This window comes from Lycium ferocissimum, unplaced genomic scaffold (genome assembly GCF_029784015.1).
Source record: "Lycium ferocissimum isolate CSIRO_LF1 unplaced genomic scaffold, AGI_CSIRO_Lferr_CH_V1 ctg2426, whole genome shotgun sequence".
NCBI lineage: Eukaryota > Viridiplantae > Streptophyta > Magnoliopsida > Solanales > Solanaceae > Lycium > Lycium ferocissimum.
The window spans coordinates 43,742-65,122 of NW_026721518.1; the positions used below are offsets into that span (position 1 = coordinate 43,742).

Below are 21,381 nucleotides of genomic sequence, written 5' to 3' on the forward strand. Positions count from 1 at the left end.
ATTTCCTTTTCGTTGCCCTCCATAATATGAACCAGTACTTTGTTCCCTTTTAAGCATCTCTTCGCCCTTCCAATTCTCTTGTTGCTCAGCGAACCCAACCAAAGATGAAAATGTACAAGTAGGAGACATAGCAAATACAACACATACAGACTTGATACGTGGTACCAAGCCTTTCAGAAAACGAGTCAACTTATGCGTTTCAGTCGGAATCATGCATAAAGCATACTTTGAGAAACAACTGAACTCCAAACTATACTCACGAACAGACTTCCTACCCCGTTCTAGCTTTTTGAACTTTGTAGCCATGGCAAATCTTTCCTCATCAGACAAAAACCTTTCCATGAACGCCTCTTCAAATTTAGCCCACGTCGAAGCTAAAGCAGCGTTACCCCTCTCAGATTCCCACATCTCAAACCATGCATGAGCAACATCCTTCAACTGATAAGAAGCGAGCCTCATAGCTTCAGAATCTCGGGCATCCATTTCCCTCAATGCCTTGAAGGTCTCATCAAAAACGCGTTGGGGGTCATCCATCTCTTGTGACCCGAAGAACTCCGATGACTTCAAGTCGAGGAATTTCTTAAGTCTGCCTCCACCATGAGGTCCCACATCTCCACGCTGCTACTGAGACGCAACTAATGCAGTTAACATTTGAATAGCAGTTTGCATAGTACTAATCTCACGCACACCCGCAACAAAGAGCAGGCGGTGCTGGAGGGGGTGCTTGATTTCCAGCATCATTTCCATTACCAGCATTCGCACCCCCAAGATTTCGGTTAGCTCTCATGGGTTGTGTTCGATTACCATTTTTGGATCGCGTCATAGCCATCTCTGCAAGGCACAAGTTAACGAGCGAATTAGAACAATCCTAAAAGGACTTCAAGTTCTACAGCACAATCTAGAATCAAGAAGAATAGGAAACACCTATAAATATCCTGGGAGTTTTCTGGCCGCAGTAATCGTCGCAAAAAAAGTAAAACTCAACTAGACACAGCTCCACAGACACAGATAACAATCCTAGGATGTCCTTGAACCTAGGATCTGATACCAAGCTTGTCACACCCCAAAACCCACCCTAGACGCGATCGGCATCCGACGTCATGAACAACATCGGAAGAACCTAAAAGATGCACCAACAATACTTGAAGCCGCCAGGTTCAATTCACCTTCAACAGTTTATAAAATAAATGTAAACAAATCATGAATACATGAATTAAATCAGCGGAAGTCTTTATTAATCAAATACTTAGTCAAACGTAATAACGTGCCCGAGAGTTAATCAATAACTCAACAACTACTCACAAGAATGCATACTATAAGGCTTCTAAGACGAAGGAATAATAGTTTGACTCATCGGGACACAGCTCGAAAAACTAATATAATGAATAAACAAATAAATAGGGTATCCCATGAATAAACGTGTGGGCTCACCAAATCAGTAGCAACAGCAAATCCTTCCTAAACGCCCGGAGTATCAAGAACCTGCTCTTCTCCGTTACCTAGCATACCATCAAAAATAACAATGGTATGTCTGAGTACTGGGTATTCAGTGAGTGTCTAAGGGTCAATAGTTAACAAAACAAGATGTGATGAATAAAATTAATAAAATGAGATCAATGAAAATAACAGTTCAAACCTAGAGATAAAGTACATCAGCAACATTAAAGAGTCATCAGAGAATCCAACAACAAAGGACACATTAACTTAACTCCTTACCATTTACCATGCCACGTATTTCACTTACGAATTCAATATCACCACAAGCCACCGGCAACAAAATATCAATCACTCAATACTCCGGCTAAAAAGACACGGAGGCTAATCGTCCTCTGGACTAGCACAACAATAAATGCACCGAGCGACATACCTCGAAGGTCAATCATCCTCTGAACTGACACAACAATAGATATTACGAGCTAGGAAGTGACGGAGGTCAATCGTCCTCAGGACTGACACGCCAATGCTCGTATCCATACGTTAGGATCCATAACGACTAATCATCCTCTGGACTAGCACAGCTTGCCCATACACGCCCAAACATAAACAAAATGCAAATCATGGCATATTACCGAATCATGAATCATGGCTTAGAGTCGAATCTTACTTCCCGAGTCATCATCTCAAAATAGAGGCATTTCGAGTCGTAACCGATTTAGAATCTTATTCAAATCTCTTATTCAATTTCAAGTTCAAGAAACCCATTCAAAAACAAAACAAGTTTAAGGTCCAACCTTTAGAAAGATAAGTTTAATCATCAAATAATGGGAAAAGCTAGTTTCACAAAGTAGTATAGTTCGTATAAGGTTCGATGCAGGCTTGACCCTACACACGCATGACCTTGTCTTAAAGAAATCATCTTTAATTTTAAAAGAACTTCCACCAAACAAGAGTTATGACTTATACAAACAATCAAGGAAGGATTCTCAAATACAAATCATGCTTTCACAATATAAACGTACTTCAAAAGTTGACATACTTGAAAAGACGATTTTTGAAATATAGACATACCTCAAATTCTGCTCAAACGTAATTTCCAAGGTTCTACAATCATGCTAAAATGGTTTTAGATGAGAAAGATGTTACACCTCGAAAAAAAATTCATGTCATTGTGTGGTGAATAGGCCAACATAAGTTAAGGTGTATATGATGTCCCTACTAGTAAGAAGGGATACTTAATGATTCTAATTAAAATTCCAAAAACATTTGAGGAAAAAGATAAGAAATCTTGTTGGGGAAAGTTAAGTTATATAATATCGAATACAGGGTACTAGCAAGTATTCCTGGTGATTTACGGGGTTAGAAGTTGAACAGCTTGAACTGACGCAATCTGAACAGATCCAGGGAATTCTGCAGACATCAGTCAGTGCCGATGGGCCGTCGACACGTCGATGGATCGTCCTTTGTGCACCGTCAATAGGTTTCTACAAACTGAAACCTGCAGGCGCAAGTCAACGGACAAGTTGACGGACCGTCGACCCGACCGTCAACACGTTTCTGCAGTCAGATATTCTCAGGAGTAAGTCGACAGAGCAAGTTGACTGACCGTCGACACGTCGACGGGTCATCGACCCGCTCGTCGAACCGCTTCTCTGGAACTTTCCCGTTTCAGCTATAAATAGACAAGTCACGCCTCAAATTTTCAGATTTCATTCTCTCTCCAGGTCTTGAAGGTTCTAGAAAAATTCTCTCATCATATTATCATATACCCAAGGGAAATCAAGGAGTAAACACCAAGAATTAGTAGAATCAAGTGCAAGGATACTCTCTAGGGTTTGTGGAAACCAAGAATCTCTTTGGTGTTAAAGTGGGGTTTTCTCCAAGTGAAGTATTTACATCCAAAGTCCATTCCTACATCATCAAAGGTAATTTTTATGTTCAATTCGTGTTATTAAAAATATTGAGAGGTTAAAAGACTTAGATTATGGAAGGGAGGAGGATATGGGTTGCAAATATAGAAATAGTAATATTCTTGAATGATGATTTAATTTGAATAATAGTTCTTGACGTGTAATGAGTACAATATTGTGGTGAATAATACAAATGGTGTTAAAGGAGTATTAAATGAGAATGAATATGAAGCTGTATTATAGGTATGGTTATGGATGATTTTGAAGGTGGATTCAAGAAGTAAACAATGTTTAACTTGAAGAATTTATTGATTATGTTATCATGGGCATTCTTATTTATGTTTGAGGGTTATCTTATTTTATGGAAGAAATTGTTGAGGCAAAGAAAATATCGCCAAATTTTCAATTACTCTTAGTTTCTTTAGCTGAAGCTTAAGTATGTTTTCGGTTGCCTAATCTTAGTACAAATTTCATTGAAGGTAGAATCACGAGCTCGAAAGGCAAGCAAGTAGGCAATAGAGTTAAAAAGATAAAGGTATGTAAGGCTAGCCCTTCCTTCAAAGACATGATTCTTATATATTGTGATTTCTTTCCGGTAATTCCCATGACCTTCTTACATTCCAAGAGATGAAAGCTAAAGAGTATCAAGAGTTTCCTATGAGATAGAGATGGGATATGTTCTATGATAATGATGCTTTCATGAGTTAATAGTCCTATCTTGTGATCTCATTGATGTTACTTCTTGTTGTTGTCTTCCCTCATGATGTTAGTTCTCCCGAGGTGAGGCATAGCGATGATGATTATTCCATAATGTAATCAGAGGTTCCCGACCTTACGTCACTCCAATAGATTTATAGCTTTTACTCGAGCTCCCATGCATGCCTCATATTATATATGTATGATTACACCGCGCCTAGTCACCACTACGACAGGCGTAGCGGGCAGCTATGATGATGATTACACCATGTCTAGATGGCATGGGCAGACACCACTAGTGGGCGGCTTGAGATGTTTACCCCAGACGCGGGAGGCCCGGACGCGGGCTAATGATGATCACACCGTACCTATATGGTCGGGCAGTTTACATATGCATACATGACATGATGTTGTTGATGATATAAGTTAGCATGCATGATTCCGCCTCAAGGGGCAAACAGTTACAGTGATCTTTTCTTCTTATGCTTTATTTATTTCTTTATTATGTTACCATGTATGCCTTACATACTCAGTACATTGTTCGTACTGACGTCCTTTTCTTTTTGGACGCTATGTTCATGCCCACAGGTAGACAGAGGGACGGTTCAGATCCTTAGGAGCCAGATCAGCCTGCACGGGAGCACTTGCCTACTCCGGAGGTGCAGTTTGTGATATATTCTTTTGTGTATATACTCGGGCACGACGGGGTCCTGTCCCGTCCTTATGTTCTGTACTCCAGTTAAAGGCTCGTAGATACATATGTGTGGGTAGTAGATGTCTTATGATCACCCCAGTGTATATTGTTGTATATCATTTTACGACCGTGAGGGCTTATGTATATGCATATGTATTGTTTGGGTGATTAAGTGTTTACGGTTGGATATGATTGTTAGCATGATGAGTGGTGCTCGGTAGTCAGCTCTGGGTACCCGTCATGGCCCACTGGTTGGGTCATGACAAAAGATTAGAGCTTTAATCTAATTCTACCCATATACCCCTTTATAGAAAAACTAGGGTTTTCATGTCTAGAACGTGTTCTTGAACACTTCCATGAATCACTAGCGGATTCTAATCTTGTAGAACTTTCTACTCTAACCTAAATTTAATAATAAACTCAGAAAACTTAGAAGTCTTACCTTTTAGACGAATTCCACACGCCTTATTTACCTTGGTAAAACTCATCCTCATTTCATCCTTCTTTAAGACTTATCACTTCTTTCTTAACCGTCCTACAATGCTGAGACTTCGTATCATTACAACTAGTTTGAGGAAGCTATATCATCTATGTATTTACTTTTTTGTCCACCATTTACTCCGGGTGTCATCGTGCTCAATCCTTCCTTGTTACTTCATTTCTGGACCTCTCATAACATTTTTGTCTAGTAACTTCAAGTAGAACCTTCCTTAGAGTCCCACCTACCAACATTTTCCTAGTCATGCATATAACTGAATGACTACATCTATCGTCAAATCGTTCTTGCACCTTATCGTTCTGCCTGCATAATTATCCTTTTGAGGTGTTCCCGATTCCTTTTTGTCACTATCCTTCCATCTTCTAACAAGCATGCTCCTGATCTCATACTTGTCATCTCATCTTCCCCCCTTAAGGTTGTAGCCCAATACTCTATATTTATCATCCCAATTATCTTATTTTTTTCTATAATACATACTCCCAGTGAATCCGCAACTAGTCTTAATCGTAACTGTTTGCCGTCCGTGTCTATCTGGTCAGTCGCACATACATGTAAAGGGTCACATATCCTTATAGACATACTGGCCCTAGATGGGCCTAATCTTTCATCGAAGATCTTTATAATACCCCTTACCGTCCTTCTAGAAATCACCTTTGTTCTATTACTTGCTTTCCCATTTTGTCACTGCAATGGTATCTAGTATAGTATTCCATTTCCAAAAATTCGCCCTAATTGTTACCTGAATGTTTGCTTCTTTAGGCAGGTCTCTTTTAGATGTCAAGTTCATCTCATTAATGAAGGGCTTATTTGTATCAAGTTGCGACTTCAAACTCCTCCAATGCCCCTGATACAAATAATTCTTTCACTTCTGAAAGTAATGATTTGCTTTGTGCACTTCCATCCCAGGAAGAAGTAAAGAATGTTGTTTTTGAACTTAAAGGAGAGAGTGCTTGTGGTCTTGATTGATTATCAAGAACTTTCTTTCATTCATGTTGGGACATTGTAGGAATGGATGTATTCAGAATAGTTCAGGCATTCTATGAAGGTCATACTCTCCCAAAATCAATAACTCATACTAATTTGGTGTTGATCCCTAAGAAATCAGAAGTTCACACTTTTGGGGATCTCAGCCTAATAGGCTTGAGTAACTTCATAAGCAAGGTCATTTCAAGAGTGGTTCATGGTATTGGATAAGATTCTACCAGGTTTGATCTCTAGCAACCAATCTGGTTTTGTGAAGGGAAGAAGCATTATTGAAAATGTGTTGCTCACTCAATAAATTTTCACAGATATTAGAAAGAGAGGTAAACCTGCAAATGTGGTGATTAAGTTAGATATGGCTAATGCATATGATAGAGTGTCCCGGCTATATTTAACTAAACTTGTAGAAGAACGGGATTTGCGTAAATTTTGTGACCGTATATGAGGTCAGGTTGGAAATAATCGTATTAAGTTTTGCTGAATGGCCAATCTTATGGGTTTTTCCACTCTACAAGGGGTGTGAAGCTGTCACGACCCAACCCCGTAGGCCATGACTAGTGTCCGAATTGGACACTCATCGCACATGACACTTGGAACCGACATACTAACTCGCGTAAATATAAATGATCACATATAGTCTCAGATTAACGCATAATAGTCAACATATGTCACAAACGCCGGCGAGGCTGTCGTAATGTACATAGCATATCAAAATAAGCATATGCAGCCGACAAGGCTACCACGGCGGATAGGACCGCCCAAACATAAAACGTGCGAACATATCTGTGCAGGAACAACCATAACCCACATACATGTCTACAGACCTCTAAACAGAACAACAGAATCATATGACGGGACAGGGCCCCGCCGTACCCCTGAATGAATATATACATATGCAACGGGAAAGTATATATACCAAATGTAGGCTCCGGACGAAGGAGCACCGCTATTTCTATAGGTGTCCTAGACGGGCGGGTCACCAAGCCGACTTGCACCGCGGGCATGAAATTTTCCCCGAAGAAAGGGGGCTCGCACGGAATATGTCCGAGTATGCAAAGCAAGAAAATATAGTAACAATCATGATCGAACAGAAGATACAGAAAATAAGTACAATATGCAAAATGTCAAAACATTTAGTTTAAAAACATAAATCATGCATGGGCTCTTAGAACGATGGTCGCCCGCCTGTCGATGGCGCCATACCACATCATACTCCAGAAGATTTCATATCTCCGAAACCCGACATATCACATCACATCATAACGCCGTAACACATCATAACGCCAAATATACACGGTACCCGGCCCTCTGATGAGGGGCTCGGCGAACCGGACACATCATACTCCGAAATATATCAAAGTGCGCACGACACATAACCGGCCCGGGACTCGGTGAAGGATGTACGACCATATGCACGAGCAGAGTCGTGAGTGACCATATGCATAAAAATCATAATCATAAACTCATTAAATAGGTAAGAAATCCATACTCGAGAGTTAAGGTGAAAGTAGTACTAAGTCTTTCCCGAAGGTCATTAAGAACAAACATAGAAAAGTCGCGGGGCCCACGGACGGGTATCAACCCCATCCGAGCCCGCCTATGGAAGTTGGGGGATGTTATGCCTTATGGAATCCCCTACGAAAGTTTCGGGGCGATCCGAGCTCATCTACGAAAGTTACGAGCGTTCGTAGTTTCGGAATCTTTTAAAAGCAAAATTCTTTACAAAACTTTTGAAATTCAATCAAATGAAAACATAAGAACCTTAGTTAGGCTACATTAAGAGAGTAAATCTTTAGAAGAGAATAAGATGCGTATATAAGCTCGGATCTCGAGAGTGGAGTTACCCCGAGGCTCGTGTCACAACCTAATTAACACTAGGACATGCCAAAAGAAAGAAAGGTTAGGCTTCACATACCTCGTCCGCTCTCAAGCTAAGTCAAGCCTCAAGTCTCGGGCACTCCAAGATCTACATAACGCCAATAGATATCCAACATTAGCTAAGCATTTAGGCATTCAATTTCAAACAAACATCAAATTCTACAGAAATTTGGGCAGCATTTCCCCTGTAAATACACCAACCCCGAGATTTCAACTCGGCCAAATTCATCAACAACAACACCAACAACCAAACTACAACATCAATAATCAATTCAAAATGCATTTTAACATTAGTAGCTCTTTTCACATAACTTCAACAACATTCATAATATTCCAATATACTCACTTCAACTACTTACATTCAAACCAATATCAACGTTTATACATTCGATTACTAATCCAAAACCATTCAAACGATATTCAAGAACACTTTAGACAACTCACGCAATATTTCAAACAACTCAACCTAAGCTCCACTTCACCCGAAAACTACCCCCAACCCGAGGGCACTACACCCATATTTCTTTCTCTCAAATTCATGAATTACACCAATAAATCCACGCATTAACAATGTCACTTCCATAACTACAAAAGTTACATAAAACTCGCATTAACTTCCAAATAAACCCATAACCAACACAACATCACTTTGAGTCATTAAACTTGCATTTTTCATCATAGAATCCATAACGACGACAACTAAAATACTAACGACAATTTGTTCATTCTCAACTACACAAAGGGGACCCTATTCGGCCCACACCATACACACACATATAGATGATTTTCATTCTTTTCTTCACACTACAACAATCAAAACATGCTAACTAGAATTAATTCATTACTTTTAACACAACACACACACACACACGGCCAAACACCATATACACGGCCTCAACTTCAACATGACTTCCTTCATGAATTTCATCCATTTTAGCATACTATAACACATATAAACCATCCATAACACATAAACACAAGATTAAACTCACCTTTCTTCACAACTTTTCAACTTGCCTAAAGTTGGCCAAGGATGAAAACGAGTAGTCTATCACTTGGAAACAACAACTCCACGTTACTAAGCACCCTTCAATTAGTAAGTTTGCTTGAAGAAATAATTTTTTTGATGGCTTAATTTTTGTCTTGAATTTGCAAGAGCTTGGCCGAATATGGCCTTTTTTTCTCCTCCTCAAGCTTCTTGATTTTTCTTGAAATTTCTTAAGTGTTGAAGTGTGGAAGATGACTTATTAGTCATCTTTTATTTTCACCTTATAGCCATCCATGTGGCCCTTGGCCCACACCAAGGTGGCCGGCCACATGGTCCTCCATTTTTCTTTTTTTGTTTTTTTGTTTTTCGTGTAATAAATACTTTCTAAAAATAGAATTTGACCCCGAATGTTTCCTTAATATTTCCATGCCAATAAAGTCATACACAACTTATGCTTTTCAAACAAACAAAAAATCTCAACTTCGTATCCCGGAATAGTCTTGCCCCTAACTTATCGTAGTTACTCCGGATTGTCCCGTTGTTCAAAATACGGGATATAACATCCTCCCCCCCTTTAGAACATTCATCCTCGAATGTTAAACTAACCTTAACGAGGTCTTACAAACGAGTTGGGGAGTTTCTTTCATAGCTATTTCACACAAGTCATTCATTGATCAACATAGTCAAATAAGGAATTTAGATTACCTATGGGCACCGGAAATAAGTGAGGATACTTCTTCTTCATCTCGCTCCTTCCTTCCCAGTCATCTCTCTTCCGCTATTGTTCCGCCATAGCACCTTAACAGAAGCCACATCTTTATTCCGCAACCTTCTTATCTGACGATCTAAGATGGCTATAGGCTGTTCTTCATAGACTAGCTCCTCTGTGACCTGGATATCATCCACAGGAAATATTCTGGAAGGGTCACCAATGCATTTGCGAAGCATAGAAACGTGGAATATCGGATGCACTGCTCCCAAATTAGCTGGCAGATCCAATTCATAGGCAACTTTGCCTATTCTTCGGATAACCCGATAAGGCTCAATATATCATGGACTGAGTTTTCCTTTCTTGCCGAATCTCATGACACCTTTCATGGGCGACACCTTCAGGAATACCCAGTCACCAACCTGAAACTCTAAATGTCGACGACGATTATCTGCATACGATTTTACCGACTGCGGGCCGCTAATAGTCTTTCCGAATAAGCTTCACTTTATCTACCGCTTGCCGGATCATATCGGACAATTAATTTAGTTTCTCCAACATCGAACCAGCCAATTGGTGACTCCGTATTTTACGCGCCATACAACGCCTCGTACGGTGCCATCTGGATCTTTGGAGTGATAGCTATTATTATAGGCAAATTCAACGAGCGGCAAATGATCATCCCAGCTACCTCTAAAATCAATAACACAGGCCCGTAACATGTCTTCTAGCGTCTGGATAGTACGCTCGCCCGTCCATCGGATCGAGGATGAAATGTTGTACTAAGTCTCTCACAGGTCCCCAATCCTTCCCCGAAATGATCTTAAAATTAGCCGTGAAGCGGGTACTTCTATCGGAGATAATAGATATGGGAACCGTGAAGTCTTACTATCTCCTTAATATACAATACGGCATAATCCTCACCAAATAAGTAGTCTGGGAAGAAAGTGGGCTGATTTTGTCAACCTATCAACGATAACCCAGATGCAATTATATTTCCGTGGAGTGCGAGGCAAACCTGTAATAAAATCCATATTAATTATCTCCCACTTTCAAGTCGGAATCTCCATTTCCTGCAATAGTCCACTGGGCTTCTGGTGCTCGATCTTGACCTGTTGGAAATTTGGGCACTGAGCAACGAATTCGGCTATGTCCTTTTTCATGCCATCCCACCAATACAGACATCTGAGGTCATGATACATTTTCGTAGCTCCCGGATGAACAGAATATCGGGCATAATGTGCCTCGCCCATAACCTGTCGTCGTAGCTCTGCAACCTCCGCACGCATAACCGCACCCGTGTAATAATACTCCATCCGGTGTAATCTCGAACGAGTCTTCTCCTTTTCACGGCCGTGTCTCTCTGACCGCACCAGAACAGGATCTTCATATTGGCGGCACTTTATTTCCTCCAGATTAGAAGATTCAGCAACTTCTCGAATAGAAATCCCAGTATTTCCAGATTCGGCCAAGCGGACTCCAAGACTTGCTAGCTGATGAATTTCACGAACCATTTCTTTCTTTTCTGATCGATGGCATCATCAGCCTCAGAGACTTGCGGCTGCAAGACCGCTTACCACATTGGCTTTCAGATGGTATAGAATATCGACATCATAATCTTTCAACAATTCTAACCACCTCCTCGCCGCAAGATTCGGCTCTCCTTCGCTTAAAGATATATCGAGGCTCTTGTGATCTGTATAAATATCAATATGAACACCATATAAATAATGTCTCCATATCTTCAGAGCATGGATCACCGCGGCCAGCTCCAGATCATGAGTGGGATAATTCTTTTCGTGCTTTTTGAGCTGTCGGGAAGCATACGCTATAACCCTGCCATGCTGCATCAATACACACCCAAATCCAACGCCAGAAGCATCACAATATATAACATACCCGTACGGTCCCCTCGGGAAGAGTCGGACCGGAGCCGTAGTCAATTTCTCCTTCAAGAATCGGGAAGCTTCATTCACAGCATCCGTCCACCGGAACTTGGCTCCTTTCGAAGTTAGCCTTGTTAAAGGCGCTAAGCGAAATTGAAGCAAATTTCTCCACAAATCTTCCGTAATAACCAGCCAATCCCCAGAAGCTACGTACCTCGAGGGCATCGTAGGTCCGGGCCGAATAAATCCTTCTCTAATAAATCCCTCGCTTCGCTCCTTTAATTCTTTTAATTCCGTTGGTGCCATTCGTACGAGGAATAGATATATCCCAAGTGCGGCCGACATCTATCGTGAATTCTATCTCCCGTTCGAGAAAGACACGGAAGCTCGTGCGAGAATACATCTGGGAATTCATTAACCGCTGGGATGGATTGGATAGTCGATGTTTCAGCTTTTAAATCATGCACACGAACCAGATGATAGATATAGCCTTTTATGATCATTTTTCTTGCCTTGAGGTATGAAATAAACTTACCCTCGGCGGCCGTAGCACCCCCATTCTATAACCGGTTCCTGGGAATTGAAAGTGGACTACTTTTCTTTTGACAATCAACATTAGCATAACAAGAAGCCCCGACCAGTACATACCCATAATAACATCAAATTCGGTCATATCTAGCTCTATCAAATCCGCCTTAGTGCAACGGTCACAGATAATTACCGAACAATCTTTATATACCTACCTAGCTATAACAGAATCCCCTACCGGAGTGGCTACCTCAAATGGTTCTATTGGTTCAGGTCTTATCTCAATTTTATTAGCAACAAGGGGGAAAATATATGATAAAGTAGAGCCTCGGGATCTATCAATTATAGTTACCTGAGAGAAAACCAATAATGTGCACGTAACCACGTTGGCCACGCCTCTCGGTCCCGACTGGCCAAAGCATATATGCGGTTCGAAGGACCAGAGGGGCGGACGCCCGCCACGGCCTCTACCGGCCTGCCGGTGCCGCATACCTCGCCCGCGGGCGCATGGCTACCGATGATGAAGATGAACCGGCACTCGAATAGGCGATCCGCACTTCGCACCGCCCCGACGGCAATCTCTCATCACGTGGCCCCGACGGCCGCAGTAAACATGCACCCGTGCACGATAACACTCCCTATCGTGTCTTTGTCTCTCGCGGGAGTGCGTCGAGATAAGGGTGGCTCTCGACCGGCCGGAACCTCGGAACTCATTAACCACGGAGCCGGATCCCGAATATCCGGCCACTTGTCGGGTCTCTGCCCCTTAGATCATGTGGGGTGTACTCCCAGATGATAGGAATATAGCGCGTGTCTTCTTCATGTTTCACCTCAGGAATCTCGAAATAAACTTACCCTCGACGGCTCGTATAACTTGTCGGCCGGGCGCCCCGTGTCGCTCCTCCATACCCCCGGGCTACGCCCGTACCGGGAACATCCACCCCGGCCGGGAAGCCATCGCCTTCTTTGACAATCAACATTAGCATAACATCAGAAGCGGTGCACTCGATCCCATGTCGGCCATAATAACATGCAAATTCCGCCGGAGAATCAAACTCAATCTAGCTCCCGTATCACCTCGCCCCCGCTTAGATGTAAACACATCGTGAACCCTGGCTCGTCTCATCTCGGGGAGCAATGGGCGAAAGAGCCTCGTGAACTCTCACAGAATACATACGGTGGAGCCCCTCGCCCGGACTACTCCGGGAATGGTTCTATTGGTACATGTCTTATCACAATTTTATGATGCAACAAGACTCCGGGGGAAATAACCGCAAAGTAGAGCCGGATCTATCAATGCATATACGGCCGCTGAGCGGAAAACCAAAATAGTGAGCCCTCAGAACCGTCACGCCGGTGCGTGATCATCTCCCGCTTCGTCCTCGACGGCCGCCCTAAACCAATACGGTAAGCAATCGAACGTCGTCCCTCATAGGTCCCTCCGCCCCCAGAACCGGACGCCCGCCAACCCTCGGGCGGGCGGTCTACCGCCTCTGTCCTGCCGGTGCCGCATACTATGCCCCTCCTCGACGGTGATGGGGTGGCGGGCGATGATGAAGATGGGCACAATCTGCGGCTCCCGAATGGGCCCTGGTAAGCCGAGACGCACTCTCCCGCACACGCCCCGAAGGCGGTGTCGCCTTTCTCGGAGGCATCCCCGAAAACATAGCAATTTTCTTAGAACAAGTCACCCAATAATACGGCACGATAAGATCGAGAAAGAAAGACAACATCCTAAATGTCGCCTCCTGTTTATAGATGTGGTGCACAACACCGATAAACGAGGTACTAGACACGGTCGTAGACATTCGAGACGAACGGCTACGATACCACTTTTGTCACGACCCGGACCCCGGAGGCCATGACTAGTGTCCGAATTGGACACTCATACGCACCTGACACTTGGAACCGACATACTAACTCGCGTAAACATAAATGATCACATATAGTCTCAGATTAACGCATAATAGTCAACATATGTCACAAACGCCAGCGAGGCTGTCGTAAAGTACATATATCAAAATAAGCATATCACGGTAGACAAGGCTACCACGGCGGATAGAACCGCCCAAACATAAAACGTGCGAACATATCTGTGCAGGAACAACTATAGCCCACATACATGTCTACAGACCTCTAAACAGAATAACAGAATCATATGACGGGACAGGGCCCGGTACCCCCGAATGAATATATACATATGCAACGGGAAAGTATATATATATACCAAATGTAGGCTCCGGACGAAGGAGCTCTCTCCGACGAGAATAGGTGTCCTAGATGGGTGGGTCGCCAGCCGGCGTCGGTACTGCGGGCATAAGCACCCCGAAGAAAGGGGTCGGACGGAATATATGCGAGTATGCAAAGCAAGAAAATATAAACGAGAATCATGATCGAACGAGAAGATACGGAAAATAAGTACAATATGCAAAATGTCAAAACATTTAGTTTTAAAAACATAAATCATGCATGGGCTCTTAGAACGATGGTGCCCGCATGTCGATGGCGCCATACCACATCATACTCAAGATTTCATATCTCGAAACCCGACATATCACATCACGTCATAACGCCGTAACACATCATAACGCCAAATATACACGGTCGTCCGCCCTCGATGAGGGCTCGGAAATGGCCAAGACACATCATGCTCCGGAATATATCAAAGTGCGCACGACACATAACCGGCCGGGACTCGGTGAAGGATGTTCGACCATATGCACGAGCTCGTGGTGACCATATTCAAAAAAAAAATCATAATCATAAACTCATTAAATAGGTAAGAAATCCATACTCGAGAGTTAAGGTGAAAGTAGTACTAAGTCTTTCCCGAAGGTCATTAAGAACAAACATAGAAAAGTCGCGGGGCCACGGACGGTATCAACCCCATCCGAGCCCGCCTATGGAAGTGGGGGGATGTTATGCCTTATGGAATCCCTACGAAAGTTTCGGGGCGATCCGAGCTCGTCTACGAAAGTTACAAGCGTTCGTAGTTTCGGAATCTTTTAAAAGCAAAATTCTTTACAAAACTTTTTGTTATGACCCGTATTTCGTACGTTTGGATAGTTCGGGACAATTGCGAGAAGTTAAGGGCAAGAGCGTTCCCAAAATTATATTAATGAGCAAGTTGGTTATGAATATTATTTATGAATATTATTAGTAGGGAAATAAAGGGAAAGGCCAAGGGTAAAAAAAGAATTTTGAAAAATGGCCTATGGAAATAATGTGGAAGGCTAGGGGCAAGATGGTAATATTGAGGAAAGTCGAGGGGCAAAACGGAAATTTCACCAAAGGGTTCATGAAAGTTCAAAAAGGGCCAAATTGGCCATGTGACAAAAAAAAAAGAAAAAAAAAAAGGATGACAAAATAAGTCATCTTCTCTAGAAATTTAAGAGATTTCTAGAAAAATTTAGAGAGAGGGCATGTCTCTCACATGATTTGGAAGAGATGTGTATATATATAAGAGGATTCTTCATTTTATTTCAAGAAATTGGAAAGAGAAAAAAAAAAAAAGAAGGGAGAGGTGAAGAGTTTCGGCCATGGCTCCCAAAAAAATAAAAAAATAAAAATTGAGCCATGGAAAAGTTGATCAAGAAAATTATTTATTTTAGTATTCTAAGCAAGTTGAAGGCCCTCAACATGAGATCATTGTTGGAGCCATTAAACCATTCACTTGTGCAATTTTAAATCCTAGCCGAGAAAGAAGTTGTGTGGAAAGGAAGGTATGTGTTCAGTTCTCTTTTATATGTATTATGGATGGTTATGTATGTTGTTGTGGGAGTGGACGGAATTCATGAAACATGTATGTGTTGATGTTGTAGCCGAATGGAATAGTGTTGTGTAGAGATGATGAGTTAATTTTTATTTAGTATGTTGATTGTTGTAATTGTGGATTCTATGATGGGAAATGAGGATTTAATGGTTAGAAATGAAATTGTGATTGTTTGAGGATTATGGAAGAAGTTGGTGAGACATTAGTATGATTTCTTATAGTTGAAAGAATAATTCATGCATGTTGTGGAATTGAAAAATGAATGAAAAAAAAAAAACATGAGAATATGCATGTGTGTGGCCGTGTGTGTTGTGTAAGGTTAAGGGGCCGATTTTATGTAGTATGTTGTTTGTTGTTGTAATGTCAAGAAATGAGTGCAATATTAAGGAAATGTTATTGAATTATGTAAAGGAGCTACTAATGTTGGAGTGTGTGTTTTGAATTAATTGTTGAATGTTGGAAGATATGATTATTGATATTGTTGTGGCCGAGTTCCATTCTCGGGTTTGTTGTTGTTGAATTGGCCAAGTTAGATTCTCGGGGATGGCGCATTTACGGGGGGAAATCTTTGCCCGAAATTTTTGTAGACAAATGTGAATTCAAGATTGGATTCCTAAAAGCTCTAATCAATATTTGGTAAATGTGACCAATTGTAGATTTTGGAGAGTTTGGGACTTGAAGTTGGAGTAGCGTAAGGAGCGGAAAAAGGTATGTAAGGTTTCACCTTCCTTTCTTGGCATGTCTTAGACGTAGTAGGTTTGGACACGGGCCTCGGGGAAATTTCCTTTCCTAGAAATCTGAGATTGAAATTAACCCTTTTTCATTCAATAGAAGTGAATTAATATTTTGCATAAAATGTTGGAAAGTTGCCTAAATATCTAGAACTCGCACAAATAGGAGACTACCTTAAAACTCTCATAAGTGACGTCTTGGAATGTAACATATGTAAATTGTGTACGCCACCTCATTTGACTTGAGGTGGGCCCCCTGTTCCAGATTTTCTTTATTGCTCCGTTTATCAAACGATAAGTGTTGTAACTATTCTAATGAGAATATTTCTATGATGATAATGATAACGATGATGTAAGGAAGAGGATATGTCTATGATAAGTATGACAAGAATGATTCCATGACTAAGAGCCTTAAGTCAAGAATCCAATGCGAGCATGAAAGTGTTTAACTAGTTCTTGATCCTTAATTCTACTCCTTAGTTATGATACTATTTTCTAAAGATTTCAAAGCATACAAATTAACGTTTATGATGTCCATGATTTCATCCCATGTTTTCTTTTAATATTATTTTCCGTTGATAGTCTCGCCTTATGATAATTGTTCCTCCAAGGTGAGCCAGGACGACCCTAGTTATTCCATAATGTAATCGGAGGTTTCCGACCTTATGTCACTTCGATGGGTACATGACTTTCTTTGGGCTCTCCTGCATGCTTATATGATATATGTATATGAGATATGTATATGCACATGGGGTGGGGGAAGGGATACATGGGGAATGGGAAGGGAAACATGTTTCATTGCCCCGGCGTTATCATCCCGGATGCGGGATGCCGGACGCGGGATTTATGGGCGAGCGGAGTATTTCGGCGCAATGTGGCGGCAAACGCTGTTCGGTGCTATGATACTACATGATATACTATGACTTGATATGATATAACGATATGATACGATATGATATGATATGATATGATATGATATGATATGATATGATATGATATGATATGATATGATATGATATGATATGATATGATATGATATGATATGATATGATATGATATGATATGATATGATATGATATGATATGATATGATATGATATGCTATGATATAACATGATACGATATAAAATCTACTTTCTATGTATATGGAAAAGAAATGTTTTCAAAGGAAAGACAAGCATGCATGGTATCCGGTAAAAAGGCATTCACATGTACAAGTTATCCTTTTATCTCATCACATGTTCTGTGATCCCATGGTATTCATACTTATGTTCCTGTTTGTATTATTTTTCATGCCTTACATACTCAGTACATTGCTCGTACTGACCCCTCTTCTTCGGGGGCTGCGTTTCATGCCGCGCAGGTACACCCAGATGAGCTGAATCTAGCATAGAGGATGTTCCAGCAGAGTTGGTAGGCTCCACCCCCGGAGTTTGCCGAGTCGGAGTATAGATGCTATGATGCTTTGTTCGAAGTTAAAGACTTTGCGGACGAGTCGTGGGTATTGGGTTGTCGATGCAGTAAGCGGCTCCAGCAGCCGACATGTTATTATGTTTCGTGTCACGAGTCTTATGTGATGTCGGATTTTACTTATGGGAAAAAAAAAATTCTATGTATTCATTTCTAACTGATTCATAAGTTCACATGTGTAATAAGAGTCAGCGGGTTCGCTCGGCTCCGAATATGGGGTCGGGTGCCCATCACACCCTAATAAGGTTAGGGTGTGACACTTTTGAAATTCAATCAAATGAAAACATGAGGACCTTAGTTAGGCTACATTAAGAGAGTAAATCTTTAGAAGCGAATAAGATGTGTATATAAGCTTGGATCTCGAGAGTGGAGTTACCCCGAGGCTCGTGTCACAACCTAATTAACACTAGGACATGCCAAAAGAAGGAAAGGTTAGGCTTAACATACCTCGTCCGCTCTCAAGCTAAGTCAAGCCTTAAGTCTCGGGCACTCCAAGATCTACGTAACGCCAATCGATATCCAACATTAGCTAAGCATTTAGGCATTCAATTTCAAACAAACATCAAATTCTACAGAAATTTGGGCAGCATTTCCCCTGTAAATACACCAACCCCGAGATTTCAACTCAGCCAAATTCATCAACAACAACACCAACAACCAAACTACAACATCAATAATCAATTCAAAATGCATTTTAGCATTAGTAGCTCTTTTCACATAACTTCAACAACATTCATAATATTCCAATATACTCACTTCAACTACTTACATTCAAACCAATATCAACGTTTATACATTCGATTACTAATCCAAAACCATTCAAACGATATTCAAGAACACTTTAGACAACTCACACAATATTTCAAACAACTCAACCTAAGCTCCACTTCACCCGAAAACTACCCCAACCCGAGGGCACTACACCCATATTTCTTTCTCTCAAATTCATGAATTACACCAATAAATCCACGCATTAACAATGTCACTTCCATAACTACAAAAGTTACATAAAACTCGCATTAACTTCCAAATCAACCCATAACCAACACAACATCACTTTGAGTCATTAAACTCACATTTTTCATCATAGAATCCATAACGACGACAACTAAAATACTAACGACAATTTGTTCATTCTCAACTACACAAAGGGGACCCTATTCGGCCCACACCAAACACACACATATAGATGATTTTCATTCTTTTCTTCACACTACAACAATCAAAACATGCTAACTAGAATTAATTCATTACTTTTAACACAACACACACACATACGACCAAACACCATATACACGGCCTCAACTTCAACATCACTTCCTTCATGAATTTCACCCATTTTAGCATACTATAACACATATAAACCATCCATAACACATAAACACAAGATTAAACTCTCCTTTCTTCACAACTTTTCAACTTGCCTAAAGTTGGCCAAGGATGAAAACGAGTAGTCTATCACTTGGAAACAACAACTCCACGTTACTAAGCACCCTCCAAGTAGTAAGTTTGCTTGAAGAAATAATTTTTTTGATGGCTTAATTTTTGTCTTGAATTTGCAAGAGCTTGGCCGAATATGGCCTTTTTTTCTCCTCCTCAAGCTTCTTGATTTTTCTTGAAGTTTCTTAAGTGTTGAAGTGTGGAAGATGACTTATTAGTCATCTTTTATTTTCACCTTATAGCCATCCATGTGGCCCTTGGCCCACACCAAGGTGGCCGGCCACATGGTCCTCCATTTTTGTTTTTTTTTTGTTTTTCGTGTAATAAATACTTTCCAAAAATAGAATTTGACCCCGAATGTTCCTTAATATTTCCATGCCAATAAAGTCATACACAACTTATGCTTTTCAAACAAACAAAAAATCTCAACTTCGTATCCCGGAATAGTCTTGCCCCTAACTTATCGTAGTTACTCCGGATTGTCCCGTTGTTCAAAATACGGGATATAACAGAAGCAAGGTGATCCATTGTCACCTACTCTATTTATACTTTCAGCAGAAGTGTTATCTAGAGCACTTAACTCTTTATTTGAGCAAGATCAGTATAAGTGCTTTGGTATGCCTAAATGGAGTGTAAACCTCAATCTTCTTGCTTATGCTGATGATACCATCATCTTTGCATCAGCTGATAAACTTTCATTGGAACTGAATATGAATGTTTTGAGAGATTATGAAAAGTTGTCAGGTCAGTTGATAAATAGAGAGAAAAGTTTCTTTTACATGCTTCTGAAATCAGAAGTGCAGTTATGTCAAGAAGTTGAGCAGGTAACTGGTTTTAAAAGAGGCATGTTTCCCTTCAAATATCTTGGCTGTCCTATCTTCCACTTTAGAAAAAGGAAATTTTATTATTATGATCTAATTAAGAGGGTGAATGATAGGCTGCAGAACTGGAAAGGAAAGTTGTTATCATTTGGAGGGAAGGCAGTTCTTATCAACAGTGTCTTACAAAGTATGCCAATGTACCTTCTATCTGCAATGGCACCTACTACGTACACACTAAATGAACTACATAAAATCTTTGCAAGATTTTATTGGAGTAATAAATACGGCAACGGTAGACAATCGGTCGGCTTTGAAAGTGTGCGTTCTAAAAGTGAGGGAGGATTGGGATTTAGGTCCCTTTTTGATGTATCAAAAGCTTTATTCACTAAGCTATGGTGGAGATTCAGAACTTCTGGCACCTTGTGGTCAACATTCATGTGGAATAAGTACTGTAAGAAACATATTACAACTAGCGTTCAATGGAAAGAAGGCTCACAATTATGGAAGAAGATGCTAGAATCAAGAGATGCTATAAAAGGGGAGATCTGGTGGGAACCAAGAAATGGTTCTTTAACTTTTGGTTTGATGTTGGACTAAACTTGGTCCTCTTGCCCAGCTATGCCTGACTAATTTCCCTATGGATGACAGTGTTCAGGAGGCTGCAGATGTGATGGAGAATGGGACTTGGAATTATCAGACATTGTAACAAATTGTGCCAGAAGATATTATTGATCATATAAGAAAGGAGATGCACATTCACACTCCCTCAGAAGATATGGATAAGGCCTGGTGGATGCTCGCTAGTAGTGGTAAATACACTGTTAGTAGTGCATGGGAAGTAATAAGACAAAAAGAGGTGCACAGCGGTGTTATAAGCAATTCTGGACAAAAGGTTTGCCTTTCAAGATTGCTTTCTTCTTGTGGAGAGTGTGGAAACAGAAG

General features: G+C 41.0%; 1 protein-coding gene across 1 annotated transcript; it reads left to right on the forward strand.

Moving 5' to 3' along the window:
* Positions 1-20,235: 20,235 nt before the first annotated feature.
* LOC132043417 (uncharacterized) lies at positions 20,236-21,145 on the forward strand. Its single transcript, XM_059433908.1, has 2 exons — positions 20,236-20,987; positions 21,088-21,145. Exons 1-2 carry the CDS (start codon positions 20,236-20,238, stop codon positions 21,143-21,145), a joined length of 810 nt encoding a protein of 269 aa, XP_059289891.1.
* Positions 21,146-21,381: the final 236 nt, after the last annotated feature.